This window comes from Denticeps clupeoides, chromosome 13 (genome assembly GCF_900700375.1).
Source record: "Denticeps clupeoides chromosome 13, fDenClu1.1, whole genome shotgun sequence".
NCBI classification, from domain to species: Eukaryota; Metazoa; Chordata; class Actinopteri; order Clupeiformes; family Denticipitidae; genus Denticeps; species Denticeps clupeoides.
Genome location: NC_041719.1, coordinates 18,891,065 through 18,907,813, shown reverse-complemented (window position 1 = coordinate 18,907,813; position 16,749 = coordinate 18,891,065). Strand labels below are relative to the sequence as shown.

At 42.3% G+C, this 16,749-nt stretch overlaps 1 protein-coding gene across 4 annotated transcripts in view; it reads right to left on the bottom strand.

Annotated features, from left to right (window-relative positions):
- Positions 1-16,749, bottom strand: part of rnf220b (ring finger protein 220b) — a 35,031-nt gene that overhangs the window by 7,349 nt on the left and 10,933 nt on the right. For 3 of the 4 annotated variants that reach the window (XM_029001167.1, XM_029001169.1, XM_029001168.1), the window contains exons 3-8: positions 5,280-5,406; positions 3,215-3,260; positions 2,618-2,710; positions 2,350-2,392; positions 1,209-1,310; positions 288-331 (exon numbers count right to left, since the gene is read on the bottom strand). In XM_029001167.1, coding sequence (XP_028857000.1) covers positions 288-331; positions 1,209-1,310; positions 2,350-2,392; positions 2,618-2,710; positions 3,215-3,260; positions 5,280-5,406 — 455 coding nt within the window. The remainder of the gene's footprint in view (positions 1-287; positions 332-1,208; positions 1,311-2,349; positions 2,393-2,617; positions 2,711-3,214; positions 3,261-5,279; positions 5,407-16,749) is intronic. The other variant, XM_029001170.1, reaches the window with a different exon arrangement.

The window sequence follows — 16,749 nt, the reverse complement described above, 5'->3', positions numbered from 1 at the left end:
CCTGCTTTCAAGGTAATCCATCTGAGCCATCCATCACAAATATGTGAGCTGAGCAGGATAACTGCCAGGGGACATAACCTGCCCACTCTCACCTGCCCATCAAACCAGGGCTCCACCAAGCTCTGTGATCTGTAAAAACAAGAGCCTTCTGCAGCATGCAGCATTCAGGCCTATGGATAAGGATACAGGATGTTGACCTCTGCTTTAAAACTTAGGTAAATGCCAACACACACACACACACACACACACATACTTTACAATAAAAAACACAAAACCACACTCTGTACCTGTCCCTCGTCAACTTTCCTTCTCTTTAGCTTGCCAATGCGAGCTGCAAGAGAAAGAGACCAACAACTATTGTGTGATGGAATGAAATATCAAACTGAATGCTGAAATGTAAGTGGTTTTCTGAGCCTAAAGGAATGTGACTTGTTTATTTTGTCCTTTCTTGTGCTGCTTGTTTTAGTTTAAAGTTATAGTAAGAATGCATGTGAAAGCACTGCTATGGGACATATGGACAGATCTAAAGATTGAATGTCTGTTGATAAAGGTAAAAAAAAAAAGAAAATTTTAAACAATCTCCCATCTTGAAATTGTTTTCACACATAGGCTGTGTTGTCTACAAATATGAACACTTTATACATTTATACACACACACACGTAACACATGAAAGGAAATTAAGTTCAGTGGAGCTGCACAGTCTTCTCACTTGACAGCATATTTATGCCAAGGCATTAATTTTTGGTGGGGAACCTGATTAGGATGCACAGGGCCAGGGTGCAGTGGTCATAACCCCAGCAGCGGTCTAGCAGCCCTGCTAATCACATCCAAAATGCACTAAATGATAATGGTGAGAGGGCCCATTAGTCCATGAAAAAAAGGTAGAGGCGAATTAATTGGCCACGGCAGGGGACACTCTGTGTCTTTTTTATCTTAATGATCAGCTCTGTATAGATTAATAGTCCTTATCAATGGGGCCATCTTAAAAAAAGACTGCAGAAAGCATCAACCATTCATTTCTGACAGGGCCTTTAAGTAATACGATGCACAGCTTATATATTTTATTTTTAATCATCAGCCTATTTCAAAAGCAGTTTAATACAAATCTAAAAATGGGTGACATTTTAAAGTTTAAAAATCATTTAAAAATCTAAAAATGGGAGACAAGCTGGATATTTATTGAACGGCTGGAGGGTGGGGCCCTTACCAGACTGTGTGCAGCAGGCAGGGTAGGAGCCGCCGCTGTAAGGGGGCCGTAACGGGGCCGCTTTCTCTTTGGCGTAGCACCTGCACCAGCAGAGGTCATCAACTGTTAACATATCAAGAGGTGAAGGGTTAATTGACCTTTTCTGCTTATGTGGGTGCTAGGTCAGGAAGCTTAGACTGTGCAGATGTCCATGACAACAGCACATGCACTTGCTTTGCAGCATGTGACATTTTTATCATAATGTTAAAAATTGGATGCCCCAAAAGAGTTTAAGAGGTTAAATAGAGGTGCTATATTTTAGTGCATTTTGGATGCAGATTAATTTCCAGAAAAGTGGCGCTTTCAGGTCTCTTTAATATATTTTCTTTTCTAAAGACTACACAATTTGGGGAAGGAGAGTACTTATGATATTAATGATATTAATGATTTGTGATATTAATTTTTCTGCTAATTGTGACATTAATACATTTTTATACTAAAGATGAATTCACAACATAAGCACAGTCACACAGACTTCATCATCTACACGATTTCCAGCTTTTAATTTCCCTTTGTTGCTCAATATTGTACCTACCTACAAAATGTATGCTGATATTTGTTTTTTTAATTGTATTTTGCTCTGTTTATCTTGGCCAATGTGTGCTAGTTTTAGCTATTTCAGAATGGGTGACATTTTAAATGCTGAGCATTACAACCAAGACTGTGTGACATTGTGATTTTGGCTTGAGGCTAATATGTGCCTACTGACAGGAAAACAGGGGTAAACAGATTACATCTGATATGATACGGTGCATGTCATGTCTTTCATTCAACACTTAATTTCAGACAAAGGGCTGGGAGCGCCGGCTCCCAGAATAACAAAGAATAACCTTCAACTATCATCGGTGCACAGTACTTGAAAGCTGATTTCCCATCCTGTAGGTCACAGCCATATAGTAACACAGAAATGTCTTCACAAACACTATTATTATATTAATATGATCATTTTGATAAAGCACTTGTGATGAAAATAGAACTTAACTGAACTTCTAGCATTTTATTTCAAAGAATAGTTCAGTATGAAAATCTAATACAATATTTTGTAGGTTATTGATTACACAATACTCACTTTTGATGGACTGGTATTAGAATTTTTACTTACCATTAAGCCGTGTTTGTCTGTTTGCTCTCACTCGCAGAAATGTCTAAGAAATAAAGAGACTTCATTGAATAATATGGAATTTAACATTGATGTAACCAGTTATAATGACCAAAAACATAAAACACGACTCCATAGATCAAGCTGAACAAGCAGCTGCGGCTGACTGGAGAATCGAACAAAAACACAAGCAGCTACAACACAGGAGAGCAGCAGGGGGCAGCAATCATATCGGTAGACAAGTTGAAAAAGAAATCAGATGTTGGCAAACCTGGTATCTGTCTGAGTGAAGAACATCATCCAGAGGCCGAGGTGGAGTGCAAGGGTCGCCCTCTCGTTTGATATGCATTGATATCAGCAGAGCCTGATAGAGATAAAACAAAAAAGTTCAGCACACAGACATGCAGCACTCAGCCATGTCTGATTGGAATAAGAAATTGATTAGAAACAATTGGACAAATGAGAGGAAAAAAGACTAAAGGATTTGTATCAGTGTAGTTATTCATTTATACCATGGGTAATTTACAGTCATTTCAGTGATATCCTCAGTTGTTTTATAGGCTTGATACAGGTTAATAATTTGATACGTCTATAACTCTAGCATGTATCTTCTGGCCTGGTTGTTCAGGAAATCAGAATGTATACATGGCATCATTCAAGATTAAATAACCTCCTGAAGCATATTAATCGCTGTAATTAATCAATGGCTCATTTAAATCCAGGTGGCAAATTGAAGGTGTATTTCACCTCAAGGTAACAAAACAAAATATCTGAAATAGATTCTTTTTTTAATATTCCTTATAGTGTGTCATGCACCTTTGTGTGGATTATTATTTGGACCTCTGCCTTCATTTGGCGGTGCTCTTACCTTGGGCGCCACCGTAGCGAGGCCATCCGTCTGCACACCGCCCTTACTGAAGAGAGAGGAGAAGAGTGAAAGTCTGTCTTGAATCAATATCATGACTGTGTGAGGCTGTATCGTTTCGCCTCATTATGAATCATCTGACATTATAAGCCACTTCGGCCTCCCATCGGATATTCTTGAGCGCGTGGCAGGCCCCCGGCGTCAGCTCACTCCAGCACCGAGGCTCCCACACCCTGGGGCCCTGTTCAATTTCTAACAATTACTGTCCACGGCAGTGTCGTTAAGAAGATTAGGGCTATAATTCCTTTATTGGAGAGATCTTTCTTCTGGATTGATCGGCTAATCTCCCCCCGCCATGCGTCCTGCTGGCTGGTGGCGTGCGAGCGGAAAATGCATTATTAGCTACTTATGTTGCGTCTGCCTGTGAGCTGCCCTGAGCGCCAGCCATGTGAAATATGTCAGGAGGAATGTGGCCGTGTGTAAACACTGTGGCGGGGGGCCTGCAGGGGCAGGAGGACGAGGGAGCAATTCTCCTCCAGTCATGGAGAGATGCAATCGCAGGCTAAACAGGGGGCTGCCCAGAACAGGTACCAAGAGCCTGGCTGGGAGGAAATGTGTGCGCCTGAGAGGGCGGGTGTGAAAGAGAGCAGGTTATATGTTTAAAGGGAGAGAGCGAAACGTCTATAATTATTGATTACTGCTTACTGTATCTGAGGTAAAAAAAAAAAAAGGGCCTGCATTTCCGCTTTTGACTTTCTGTCACTCTGTTCAGGTCAGTGTGAGTGTGACATCATTCCACAGCATGTTCTTTAATGCATCTACATAAGATGTGAGCCGAGGTGACAGAATAACATGCTTCCTGTCATGTTCACTTTGCTCCCAGCGTGCAACAGCCATCGTCCAAGTGGCTCAGGCACGGCAAAGAAATCAAATTTGCACAGATCTGATTGGCAAATGATCTCCCGCCGAGACACACACAAAGGATCAGAGGGGGAGAAGAAATAAGGGCAGGCAGGCGGTGGGGACGACAATCGCGACATTCACAATGAGTTCCAAATCTGCACCGGCGCTTCAGATGTTCCGTCCTCAAACGAGTGTCAAAGAACAGAGCTTTTACCCAGAAGACAGGCCCAGGGCTGATGATAAAAATAAAGAAAAAGGAAGAGGAGGAGCAGGAGATGAAGATAAAGGGTACAGGAAGGTCTCCAAACAAGGTGAAGAAGACAGAGAACGCAATGTGACAGCAATGATGAAAGGAAGGGAAAAGTGACTGAATGGAGGGATGGTAAAGGTGAGAGAACGATGTGTAAAGACAACTGATGTGGGGAGAAGGGCACAGCGTATGAATTTTGATGAACGTGCTTTGGCAGAAGTATCAGTGGTCGGTCCAGGGACCCAGCGAAGCACACAAACACCAATGGCAGAGACGGAAAAGATTCCAGTGGAGCATCAAAGCGGGAAGTTTAATCCTCTTTCTGATAATTATATTTAAACAGTAAATTGGGAATGAGAGCAGAGAAGACATGAAAAGGTGCTTCTTTCTTATTTTGGGGGCAGGGAGGTGAGGTTTTCAGGTTGTAGTGTATTGTAGTGTTGCAGTACTTGACTTATCGTCTCTGAATTGAGCGTATTTCTACATGGACCTTACTTTACATACCACCAGCATAGGCTTCAACCAAGATGCCTCCCCACATATCATTTTAATCTATTTGTTTTTGAACTAGTTTAAAGGGTTAAGTTCATGAAATCTTTACCTTGGTTGGTATTAGCTTGAATTTAGACGCAAAAAAGGTTGTTAGGCGGGGAATAAAAAAACTAGAACACACTTTTTTCAGAATAACCAATAAGACTTCCCTGTATTTGTATGCACGCAAGCTCCTTCATACAGATTCTCTCACCTGAAAGGTCTCACATTCAAATAATCTAGTCAGTGTTTAGTCTGCTTGAGCTCACTTTTGGTACTGCACAAAAAAATTATACAATTTTGCTTTTCATGATGGTGACAATAATAAATACGTTTAATAAAACAAGTTCTTGAATTGTATTCAGTATAGATGGTACTGTGTACCCGAAGTGCATCTGGGTAAGGCGCTCCATCTCCTCCTCCACATGATGCTGGAGCTCCCCGGGCCGAAGAACCTCCTGGCAGACAGGGCAGACTGGAGCCTGAGCGTCAAACAGGACCTTCACCTTGGCTGAAGAGAGAGAGGGTGAAAGACCTCATGAACAAACGACATTAAAATTCGGTTCATGGGTCATTTCAATCACGTAATAATTCACAGATAACACAGACTACCTAGCCAAGATAAAATATGACAGCTGACTGATTGAAACAAAAGACTTTTCAACACCCTGTGAGTGTCTGAACCTTAAATAAAAAAACAGAACCCCAAATACCAAGAAGTGTGTAAAAAAGAAGAAGAAAAATCAGAGGCACTATATTCTAAGTGCTCGGAGTTGGCCATTCGGCTGTGATGGTGTCTGCTGTGGAGAATCTATTTAGTGAATATAAGCTGTCAGAGGCATGGTGGCTGCGGACATGACAGCGGAAATGGAGAAGCCGGCTTTGTGTCCTGCTCTGCAGCGACAGAGCTATCAGGCTCTAAAGAGCGGCCAAATGAGCCCAAATGGCTGTGAATAAAACATGGATCTCTGCATGGCGCGCTCGCCTGTCCTTGAGAAAGTGACAGGGCGCTACACCCCCCCCAAACCCCCCACCCCATTTTCACATTCTGCCACCACCCTAAATGAATTTCCTGACATGCATGGGGTGTTCCTGCCCCTCCCGCGCTCGCCAGCATCAGTAAACAACAAAATCTCCCTGCCGAAATTGAATTTATAACCGCATTACCTCCCTCAGATAACATCTTCAAATAATACCCTGATAAGAGGAATTGGATTTGATTCTGGAATGGACAGGCTTTTCTTTTTTTGGTTTGGTGCTTGGAAGACCCTTGTTCTCCAGTTCTTTGTCTGCCATAAGGTTTCACCAAGAACAATCCATAGTTCGCCATGTTACAAACTTTGCGGTAAACTACAAAAGGTACCTCCTGAGCTGTCCAGTGTGTGTGCAGGGTTAGGCTTATTTAATAATCAGAAAGCAGATCTCAGTTGTGCGCTTCGCAGTCCTGCGCCGACGTGCACCAGCATGCTTGCTTGTGACTGGCGACTGGCGTGTGTAAGAGTGTCAGCTGTGTGTGTGTGCGCGTGAGTGACAGTGGTGACAGTTGTTTGTTTAATCAATCACCTGGTTGTCAGCCTGCTAGTTTACCTCCCAAGAGGAGGAAAAACAAATAAAAGCCCATTAGCCAGACAGTGACCTGGTAAATGAGGGGGGTGAGAACAGCTTTAATCTGTCTCACCCAGCACGGGCCGCCAGAGCCACCCAGTATAAGTAAAGCCTCACACCCCAACACCCCAACAACCACACTAACTTGTTTCTCTTATGCTGATTTGTTGCAGTTTATTTCTAAATTAATTGTATATTAGATCTGGGCAAAACATGAATGTTGGATTTTTTTTTTTTTTTTTTTGAAGTGATTGTCACATGTGATACACAGCAGCACACCACACGATGCACACAGTGAAATTTGTCCTCTGCATTTAACCCATCACCCTGAGTGGGCAGCCATGACAGTGAGGAGCAGTGTGTGGGGATGGTGCTTTGCTCAGTGGCACCTCAGTGGCACCTTGGCGGATCGAGATTCGAACCGGCAACCTTCTGATTACGGGGCCGCTTCCTTAACCGCTAGGCCACCACTGCCCTCATATAGGCTCTCATTTTTGTATGATTGAGTAATGAAATGCTGGTATAGATTGTAACGGTCAGCATATTTTATCACATTTGCAGATTTACAGCATTTATCTCCTTATCCAAAGCGATTTACAATCAGTAGTTACAGGGACAGTCCCCCCCTGGAGACACTCAGGTTTAAGTGTCTTTGAAGTAGGGTTTGTGACGACCAGCTAGGCTACTAGCACCCTTTTTACTATCTGTACCCCAGTTACCATCACGTCAGTTGTTACTTTCTCTATCTGGAGCACATAACAGTGTTTAACATGAGTTTTACTCTCAACAATTTGAAATAAACACTAAGACTATTTAAAAGAACCTGTTTTTAATTTGACTAATTTGACTATTTGTGGTTGGTTAATGGTGGTCTGTGGAACAGCCCCAGTGCTGTAATCCCTCTCAGGCAGATGACAGACGCAATGAGAGTGAATGGGTCCAGTGCCCCCCCCCCCGCCGTGTATGCATATGACAAGTGCCAGGTCTGCAGAGCCCGATGGAGTATGAGATGGCATGAGATGACCTTTTCCAAATGTCACATATCATCTGGGTTTTATATCACATTATAACAATATGTCAGGGGCATGGGATGCGGTGGCACTTAGGACGCTTCAGCGGAACAAGCCGGCTGTAGGTTCATGATCCAGGTCATGTTACCGGAGGCTGTGCGGCGAGTGTGTGGCCTCCAGTCACAGAGCATCACGCCGCTCCATCAACCTGTCATAACTCCTCATTCTAGCTCAATGCCCCAGTTTACTTAGACCAACAAGAAATCAATCTATTTCAACATCTATTTTCTGTTCAAAACCAAAAAACTACAGAGCATTTGGCTGCTGAATGAAAAAGTTGCCTTTTGCAAGGTTTTTGGTAAACGCTGTAGATTAGTGCCAGGCACGGGGGCAGCACCATGCCTCCATCCACGAACTTGACTTTCAGTGCCGCTGTAATTGGCACAAACTTTGAGTAATCGGCGGGCCGGAGGAAGGCCTGGGGCTGGCAGGGGGCCTTGTTCCTTGGCAAGGTTTCTGAGGAGCGCGCCATTATATATATATATTTTTTTATTTTTATTTTTTTAAATGAAATGATTGGCTCTTTCCACACCTGTGATCCACTCAATTGTGTGGCAAAAAAATCTGGTCTGGTTCATATTTACAACATCAAATGTTTCATTTTATACCCGTTATTTCATCCCATTTGAAATATGTGATCTTGAGCGAGGGCAGGGGAAAGTATGTGCGCTGCAGATCGTTTTTTATTGGGGAAATAATGGGCCATTGAAAACGTGTATTTAATGGGCAACATAATAGGCAGCGGAGTAACACATCTGCTGTGGCAAGTCATTTCCCTGGGTTTTCAAAGGTAGAGGGGATTTTTTACTTATTTAGCTCAGAAAAACTCGAATTACTGCAGTTTTGTGCGTCGTGTTTTAGGAGTGTGATTAACTGTACTTTAAAGTATTTGTGTGCTTCCATGACATTCAAAGGAACAAAGGAAAGATTGCTCATTCAATGAATACCTGAAGCATCCAAACCACAAATGAACTCTTCATATGGCAGATTGTAGTGGTCCTTCAGTACAACAGGTAAATCTGTAGACCACACCCTTTCACTCCTGCATCAAATCAATGATGACTTCCTCCTTCAACCCCTCCCCTGTTGCCTCTCTGGATTTAATCAATGTCTCATTAGGGCTTATTTATTGAAAAATCAAAGGCCTCCTCAGTGTCTGATAGCAAGGCCTGCTCTTTGCAATGCTTGTGTAAGAATTAGGTTCTTCAATAAGCGTGTGCTACTCATGTGTAGTCCTAGAACTGTGAAGACATGATTCTTCATCTGAGTTATGTTGACGCGACTCCTCAGTAAATCACCGATAAACAGGCTGATTTACTAACCACCAGCGGAAAAAGCTCCCCAGGCCTATTAAACCCGCTGTCAGCTGTCAGCTCGCTCCCGTTCCTTCTTCACCGTGTCGCTCGATCACTCAGCCCCAGACAGTGTGGCATGATTTTATGGCTAGTAAATTTCACATGCTGCCTTGTTTCAGATCATTGCCAGACAGCTCAATTCCCACGGATGATCGCAAAAAAATCTATAAAAGTGTGGAGCTACAGAAAAACGAGTGTCAGTACTGGTAATTACAAAGTGCAAAAAGTGAGCAACATATAAAAAATTTAAGCAAGGACGAACGGTATTTTAATTATTTTATCTTTATTATTATTTAATTATTTTATCTTATTATTTATCTACCCATATCGTCTTCTCCAGTTGGTATTTATGGGACTTTTTTTGATACACCTATAAATCTAGCCAAAATGCAGACCAGGGCAGATGTGACTCTTCATCTGTCACTGGAGACAGACCACACACATAAAAATGATTAAACAGGTGGGAATAACAGAATGACTTCCGAAACTTGTAATTGCACTGCAATCTGGAAATGTTGAATATGACACTGTTCCCCTTTGTGATCACCTTCTCCTTTCAGTAATATGTTTTTTGCATATTTGTAATGTAAATGTCTGATATCTTGCCTATAAATGTCCCAATAAAGATGAGGGATGGACATTCACACAGGTCCTGCTGAAGGTTTAAGCACAGCGCACCACCCAGCTGCTGATTGCTCCCATAACTGGGTGCTGGGTGTCGGGGGGAGGTGCTCCACGCTAATAAAGCCCAGATAACAACAGCTTGTAGCAAGACCGGCCAGAGCATCCAGATGCAGCGAGGGGGATCTGGGATGTGCTCAAGGTCAATTATGACCAGGCCTCCGTGGGACTTCTCCGCAGCTGCTGATGTGTCTCTATCCTCTCGCCGTCTGCAGAAAGCTGAGAGGAAAGCCCATCTGTCTTTTAGTTATACATCATTCCTCAGCCACCTCTCTTTTTCTGAGCAGGGTTATCGGCTATGCCAGTTTATCTGAAACTATCCTCTTCCCTGTCATTCACCGGCCTGTTGTATCTGTCATGGGCTAAGTGAGGCTTGAAACACTGCTGAAGTACCCAGCAGCACCAAGTTCTGTCACACGGAAGTTGTGTAACACATACACTGATATTGACAGCAAGATGCTGTCAGACAGAATCAGATGAGTGGTAGGTTGCTGTCCAAATGGCTGTGGTTCATTTCACATCTTACCCACCCTATCTGCAGGCATTTGCACAAATCACAATATCCATAAAACTCATATGTTTCAGTGTACAAACATATATGGTGCTATTTTCAAACTGGTGCTAAGCACAGAGCTTGTTCACAAGTTCATGCATCCGTTACAGAAATATATCCAAATACACAAAATTACTGCTCTTTTTGTGGGTGTGTAATTTGTTATGTCACCCAGAAGATAAAGAATGAGAATGCCCATCTTCTCATCTTAGCTGCCGTTTCCACAGTTTATCAATCCATTCTGCTCCACCGTCAACATTAATATGCTGGCCTCACAGGTACTGCCCTGTTCCAGTGTAAGTCTCACATTTACAGGTTCTTATCCAGAGCAACTTACATAAGAGCTTTAAAAAAATTATCATTGAAATCCCTTGTTAATTTCAAAAGGACACGTACCTGTATGTAAGTGACCTTAGTATTTCCTAAAAGATATTTAATGACTTGGCTGTTCAGACATCTAGTAGAAGTTCAATAGTGGAAGAAGAATTTGGGAAGGTTGAAAACAAGTCGCGCTGCAACGTTCTGAATCAGCTGGAGAGGTTGTGTTGCTGAGAGGAAGACCAGCCAGGAGTGAGTTAGAGTAGTCCAGTTTGGAGATGAGCAAAGATTGGTCAAGTATCTATGTAGCCAGACAAATCCGCCTAATTTTGTAGAGAAGGAACCGACATGGGCAAGAGATTAGAAATGCTAGCCGAATCGTCCATATTTACCCCAAGGTGGTGTGCAGTGACAGAATGAGAGATTGGGGAATTGTCCAGGGAGATTTTAAGGTTTGGTTGTGGGAAGGAATCATACCTCAGGACCTCCAAGCTCCCCCATGTGTTCCAGTCAACCAGGGTGTACCTCAGGGTCCTGTGCTGGGACCACTCCTTTTAACTGTTTACATTCCTACTTGGTACATATTTGACCTTACACCAGTGAACAAGCCACATGCTTAGCACATAGCCTTACACGTAAAGTAATCAGATAGAATAATGAAGGGCTTCGTTAAACTGTAATTAGGAAACCCCTAAAATACTTATCACCATTACTTGATTCAGGGATTAACAAACACTCATAGCTTTGTTTTTCTTTAATTCCAATGCACCTCTCTTCCCTCGACCATCTCTTTCCCCTGTTGTCTGATTACCAATTAGCAGTTAATGGGGAATGACAGGCAAATGCTGTACTCTGCTCACACACTTATTCACTTGCCCAGAACCCTCATTTGTCCTCCTTTGTCCCTTCTCATTCCTTGCAAAAACACTGTTGCGGTCAGGCACAACGTTCTTACTAATTTGCTTGCAATCTAATTTCTGCAGTGTTAACTGCCAATTCTCTTTTCATTTTGTCAACACCCTCCAACAACCCCCTTCCACTACCACCACACTTAGCTTTTTGAATTATTGACGTATTGATCACTCTAATGGATTGGGGCTGTTTCCCCCAGACCCTGAATACAACAGTGTTTCCTGCCATTTGCGCTTGACGAGGTCACCAAAACTTTCAGTATGATCTGGAATAACGATAATAAGGAAAGAAGGACATAAAAAAAAGTAAAGAGTTTAAGACACATTTAAATGTAAAGATGAAATGATCCTCCCCCAATTTTACAATACTCTCCCCAGTATTACAAAATTGAACACTAACACGTGAAAAAAAGAGAGGGGTGATAGTGATAAACGAGTTCCAAAATTTCAATATGTAAATTGATGATATCAATGATATAGTCAGGTGACAAAAATAATCAAAACTACGAATATTTTCAAAGATAAAAGTGTTTCAATTACAAACGCAAAGTAAGGAAACAAAAGGAAAATCTCTATCAAATCCTAAATTTTTGAAAGGTAAAACTTTTCTGCAGTACTGCATGTGTACGCGTTTAATCTGAAGTGTGGAAAAAAGAAAGAAAGAAAGAAAAGAGTGGGGATGTTGGCAGTAAACAATTTCAGGTTTCCAGGTTCAGCTTCAGCTTGACCCAAGTGTGAGTGTGAGTGTATGTTTTAATATACAGTACAGGCCAAAAGTTTGGACACACCTTCTCATTCAATGTGTTTTCTTTATTTTCATGACCATTTACATTGGACGATGGTCATTTCTACTGAATGAGTAATGAGCCGGTATGGAGTCCATGAAGTGACAGCCAGCAGCTCATAAACTGGCAGCCATCACCTCACAACTCCAACCCTGTAAAACACACACCATTAACACTCAAAGACACACATGTCACACACAAGTAAGCAATCATATACATTCTCTGGCAGCTGAACCCTCCATACAGAGCAGGTGCATGGAGCCCCTATCCCCGCCCGTCACTCAGCCACTCCGACCCGCAGACTGCTCAGATACAATCACATCCGCTGCCCATGTAGCTACAGTTTCCAGAACAGCCGCAGCCAGACAGAGAGTGCTGCTTGGGTTTGTTGGTGGAGGAAGTGATGGTCGGATGCGGACGATGCGATACAGACACTTAAAAGCAGCTGCCCACTTCTTCGTGGAACATGAGAGAGCGTGCATGTAAAGCGGAGTCATGGTGGCGCCCTGTGATTAAAGCCCCCGCATGGGAAGCCACGGCCCACCTGCTGGCTACGTTGCCAGTGCAGCGGAGATATGGCCCATTATCTGACCTCGTGAAGCAGCACGCGTGTTAAGTGCCGCAGTTTCTGTCCACGTACGGGCGGAAGCTGAGCTTGTCTTTTCTTCTTTCACCTTCTTCTTTTTTTGTTAAAGCAGATGCTGACCCAGGCACACGAGCAGAGCACGCACACAGAAAGCCAACATATTTATCAGGCAGCCCGCTGCTCTCTGTGGCACAGTGGCTGAGTTTCTCATTTTATAGGCCACCGGGGTAGAACAGGCCTGTGCTTGTTCAGACTCAGTCAGCGAGACAGACCTGCCTAAGCACACAGCTCCCTCAGCACGGACTCCGTGCAGAGAGCCTTCTGCCATGAGCAGAGCAAACAGGTCAGGCCAACAGGCCATGCCACTGAAGGATTATTTATTATTTTTCTCCATTTGAAACAGAGAGAAGAAAGGGAGGAAGGGGAGGTAGAAGTTAAACGCAGCAACCTCTTTTCAGACAGAAGAAAGAGGAATCCGTTTTAGGACTGGTCAAACCCAAGATGAACACAGTCCACTGCTAAGCACCAGGAAACACCAACACATCCACCATTTACCATTTATCTTCTCAGTGATTTCCTCAGGCAAAATAGAAACAGTTGAAAAAGGAACGACTGGAGTGTCTTCATAAAGTCTCATGGCGTTGGAGGTGACTTCAATGGACAAAAAGAATTAGCACAATTGGAATGAAATTCCATAACCATTTAAGCATTGTGATACAAAACTAAATTGACCAGAATTACAACATTACCAGTAGTCCACATTACACTAAATTATTGTAATGGTGACAGTGATTTAATATATTTTTATTAATATAATTCTCCTGATTCAGCAACATTAGAAGTAGAAGTAGAAGAAATGTAAGCTACTAATTACATAACTCGATTGGAACATTTTAAGTTTCAGGTCGCTCTACCCTTTAAAAAAAAAAAAAAAACTTGCTACAGCACTGATGCAACACCTAGGCAACAAGACTCTACCATAAACAAGATGCTATAAACAAGCCCAACCCCAAACATCAAACTACACATCAGCTCACTGCCCGTATAAAACTCAATTGTTCAGCTCATTAAACGTCTAAAGGCCAATCAGGCAGTTAACAAGCTGGGGGCGGACAGCGTCAGCAAGAAGGTTTTCACAAAAGTCATCAAACACAGTGAGAGCCAGATTATGAGGAGCCTGCCAGGGACTGGGCGGTCTGATTCCAAAACAGCGAAAATTGCCCAAAACATTAATAATCTGTCTAACGGTTAAAATTCAAGATTTAGGTTGAATCTCAGGGTTAAAATGGTTTACAGTGCCAGATTTATGTTGAATTTCAGGGTTAAAATGGTTTACAGTGCCAGATTTATGTTGAATTTCAGGGTTAAAATGGTTTACAGTGCCAGATTTATGTTGAATTTTGGGGGTAAAATGGGTAACAGTGCCAGATTTATATTGAATTTCTGGGGTAAAATGGTTTACAGGACCAGAGTTATGCTGAATTTCAAGGTTTAAATGGTTTACAGTGCCAGATTTATGTTGAATTTCAGGGTTAAAATGGGTTACAGTGCCAGATTTATGTTGAATTTTGGGGTTAACACAGTTTACAGTGCCAGATTTATGTTGAATTTTGGGGGTAAAATGGGTAACAGTGCCAGATTTATGTTGAATTTCTGGGCTAAAATGGTTTACAGGACCAGAATTATGCTGAATTTCAAGGTTTAAATGGTTTACAGGACCAGAATTATGCTGAATTTCAGGGTTAAAATGGGTTACAGTGCCAGACTTATGTTGAATTTCGGGGTTAAAATGGTTTACACTGCCAGATTTATGTTGAATTTCGGGGCTTAAAATGGTTTACAGTGCCAGATTTATGTTGAATTTTGGGGTTAACATAGTTTACAGTGCCAGATTTATGTTGAATTTCAGGGTTAAAATGGTTTACAGTGCCAGACTTATGTTGAATTTTGGGCTTAACACAGTTTACAGTGCCAGTTTTATGTTGAATTTCGGGGCTTAAAATGGGTTACAGTGCCAGATCTATGTTGAATTTTGGGGCTTAAAATGGTTTACAGGGCCAGAATTATGCTGAATTTCAAGGTTTAAATGGTTTACAGTGCCAGATTTATGTTGAATTTCGGGGTTAAAATTGTTTACAGTGCCAGATTTATGTTGAATTTCAGGGTTAAAATTGGTTACAGTGCCAGAATTATGTTGAATTTTGGGATTAACATGGTTTACAGTGCAAGATTTATGTTGAATTTCAGGGTTAAAATGGGTTACAGTGCCAGATTTATGTTGAATTTTGGGGTTAACATAGTTTACAGTGCCAGATTTATGTTGAATTTCAGGGTTAAAATGGTTTACAGTGCCAGTTTTATGTTGAATTTCAGGGTTAAAATGGTTTACAGTGCCAGATTTATGTTGAATTTCGGGGCTTAAAATGGGTTACAGTGCCAGATTTATGTTGAATTTCGGGGCTTAAAATGGTTTACAGGGCCAGAATTATGCTGAATTTCAAGGTTTAAATGGTTTACAGTGCCAGATTTATGTTGAATTTCGGGGTTAAAATTGTTTACAGTGCCAGAATTATGTTGAATTTAGGGGTAAACATGGTTTACAGTGCCAGATTTATGTTGAATTTCAGGGTTTAAAGGGTATACAGTGCCAGATTTATGTTGAATTTCAGGGATTAAATGGTTTACAATAACAGAATTATGTTGGTTTACAGTGGTTTTCAAATATATAAAAAGATCAACAGATGCATGTGAGATGCACCAGCAGCCTAATGCTCATTTAAGGAAGTTAGAGTGGACTCTATACTCTGAAACAGCCCATCTAGGCTAAAACCTTCACACAAAATGTCTGGACAGGGAGGTCGAGCCAAACGAAAGATAAATTCTATCACTTTACAAACGCATTCTCCGCTTCAGTGTCTGCGTCGTCTGCGCCATCAGCAACCCTCCTTCTCCCCCTCAACTCTATCAGCGCCGCTCAGTCAAGGGCAGTCAAGTACACCAGGCTTTCACAGCACTCTGGAGAAACACAATGGCCAACGTCCTCTCATCAGGCAGCCCCCGCTCCACCGCTATCCCACCCGCCCTTATGCCCGTAGCCCTAGTGAGGGTTGTGCCTAGTGAGGCTCATCATCGCTCATCAATAAGCTCCAGAATCCCCCGGCCAATACCCCCTGTTAGCTAATGCAGGCCGAACAAAGGCCTCTGGCAGCACAAGGTGATATAGATCCTCGGCCTGTTTTCTGGTTCAATCAAGTCATGAAACAAATCGGGTCGACGGGTTCTTTGAGCAGAAGGTTCAATCCCTTCCCCTGCTGGACAAGGCTTCAGAAGACATGGTGCTTAACATGAGCTAATGAGGCTACGACGCAATGCCATTCCAATGCACCACCCAGACTGCCCTCCATGACACTGTCAGCTCCAGAACAAGCTACCTAATGACTGGTCCGACAGGAGGAAATGGGAATGCTGTGTTTACAACAACTCCAGAAGAAGCTGCTGGGAAATCTAACATGAGTGTGAATTTCTGAACCAATTTCCGCATGGTTTTTGACAGTTTCAGTTCACTCAACCCTGTTGATCTCAGTTCTGTTCCATTGTACTGAACACCAGTGCAGTAAGTCAGTCCCACAACCTGGACTGATGGACTGCCACTCATTAGTTTAATAATAAAGACCATAGGAAATACATAAAAAGTTATATACTGCGCCACTGTTGTCTTTCCAACCAATTAACGACTGGCTGATGTATGGCTGAGACTCAAGAATTCCCTAAAGGCAGCTTTTCCCTATGTTCACCAAAGGAGGTTAAAGGTCAGACTGTGACCTCCACACTCATATAACTGTATGAATGGAGTTTCATTACTGGAACTGGTGTGAACGCTTACTAATTTATACACTTATACCTTGAACAAGTAGACTTCTCAGACAATTACATAGATAATTCCATACATTTGTGTCATAAAAGTAAATCATTTAGGAATAATATTTGTTA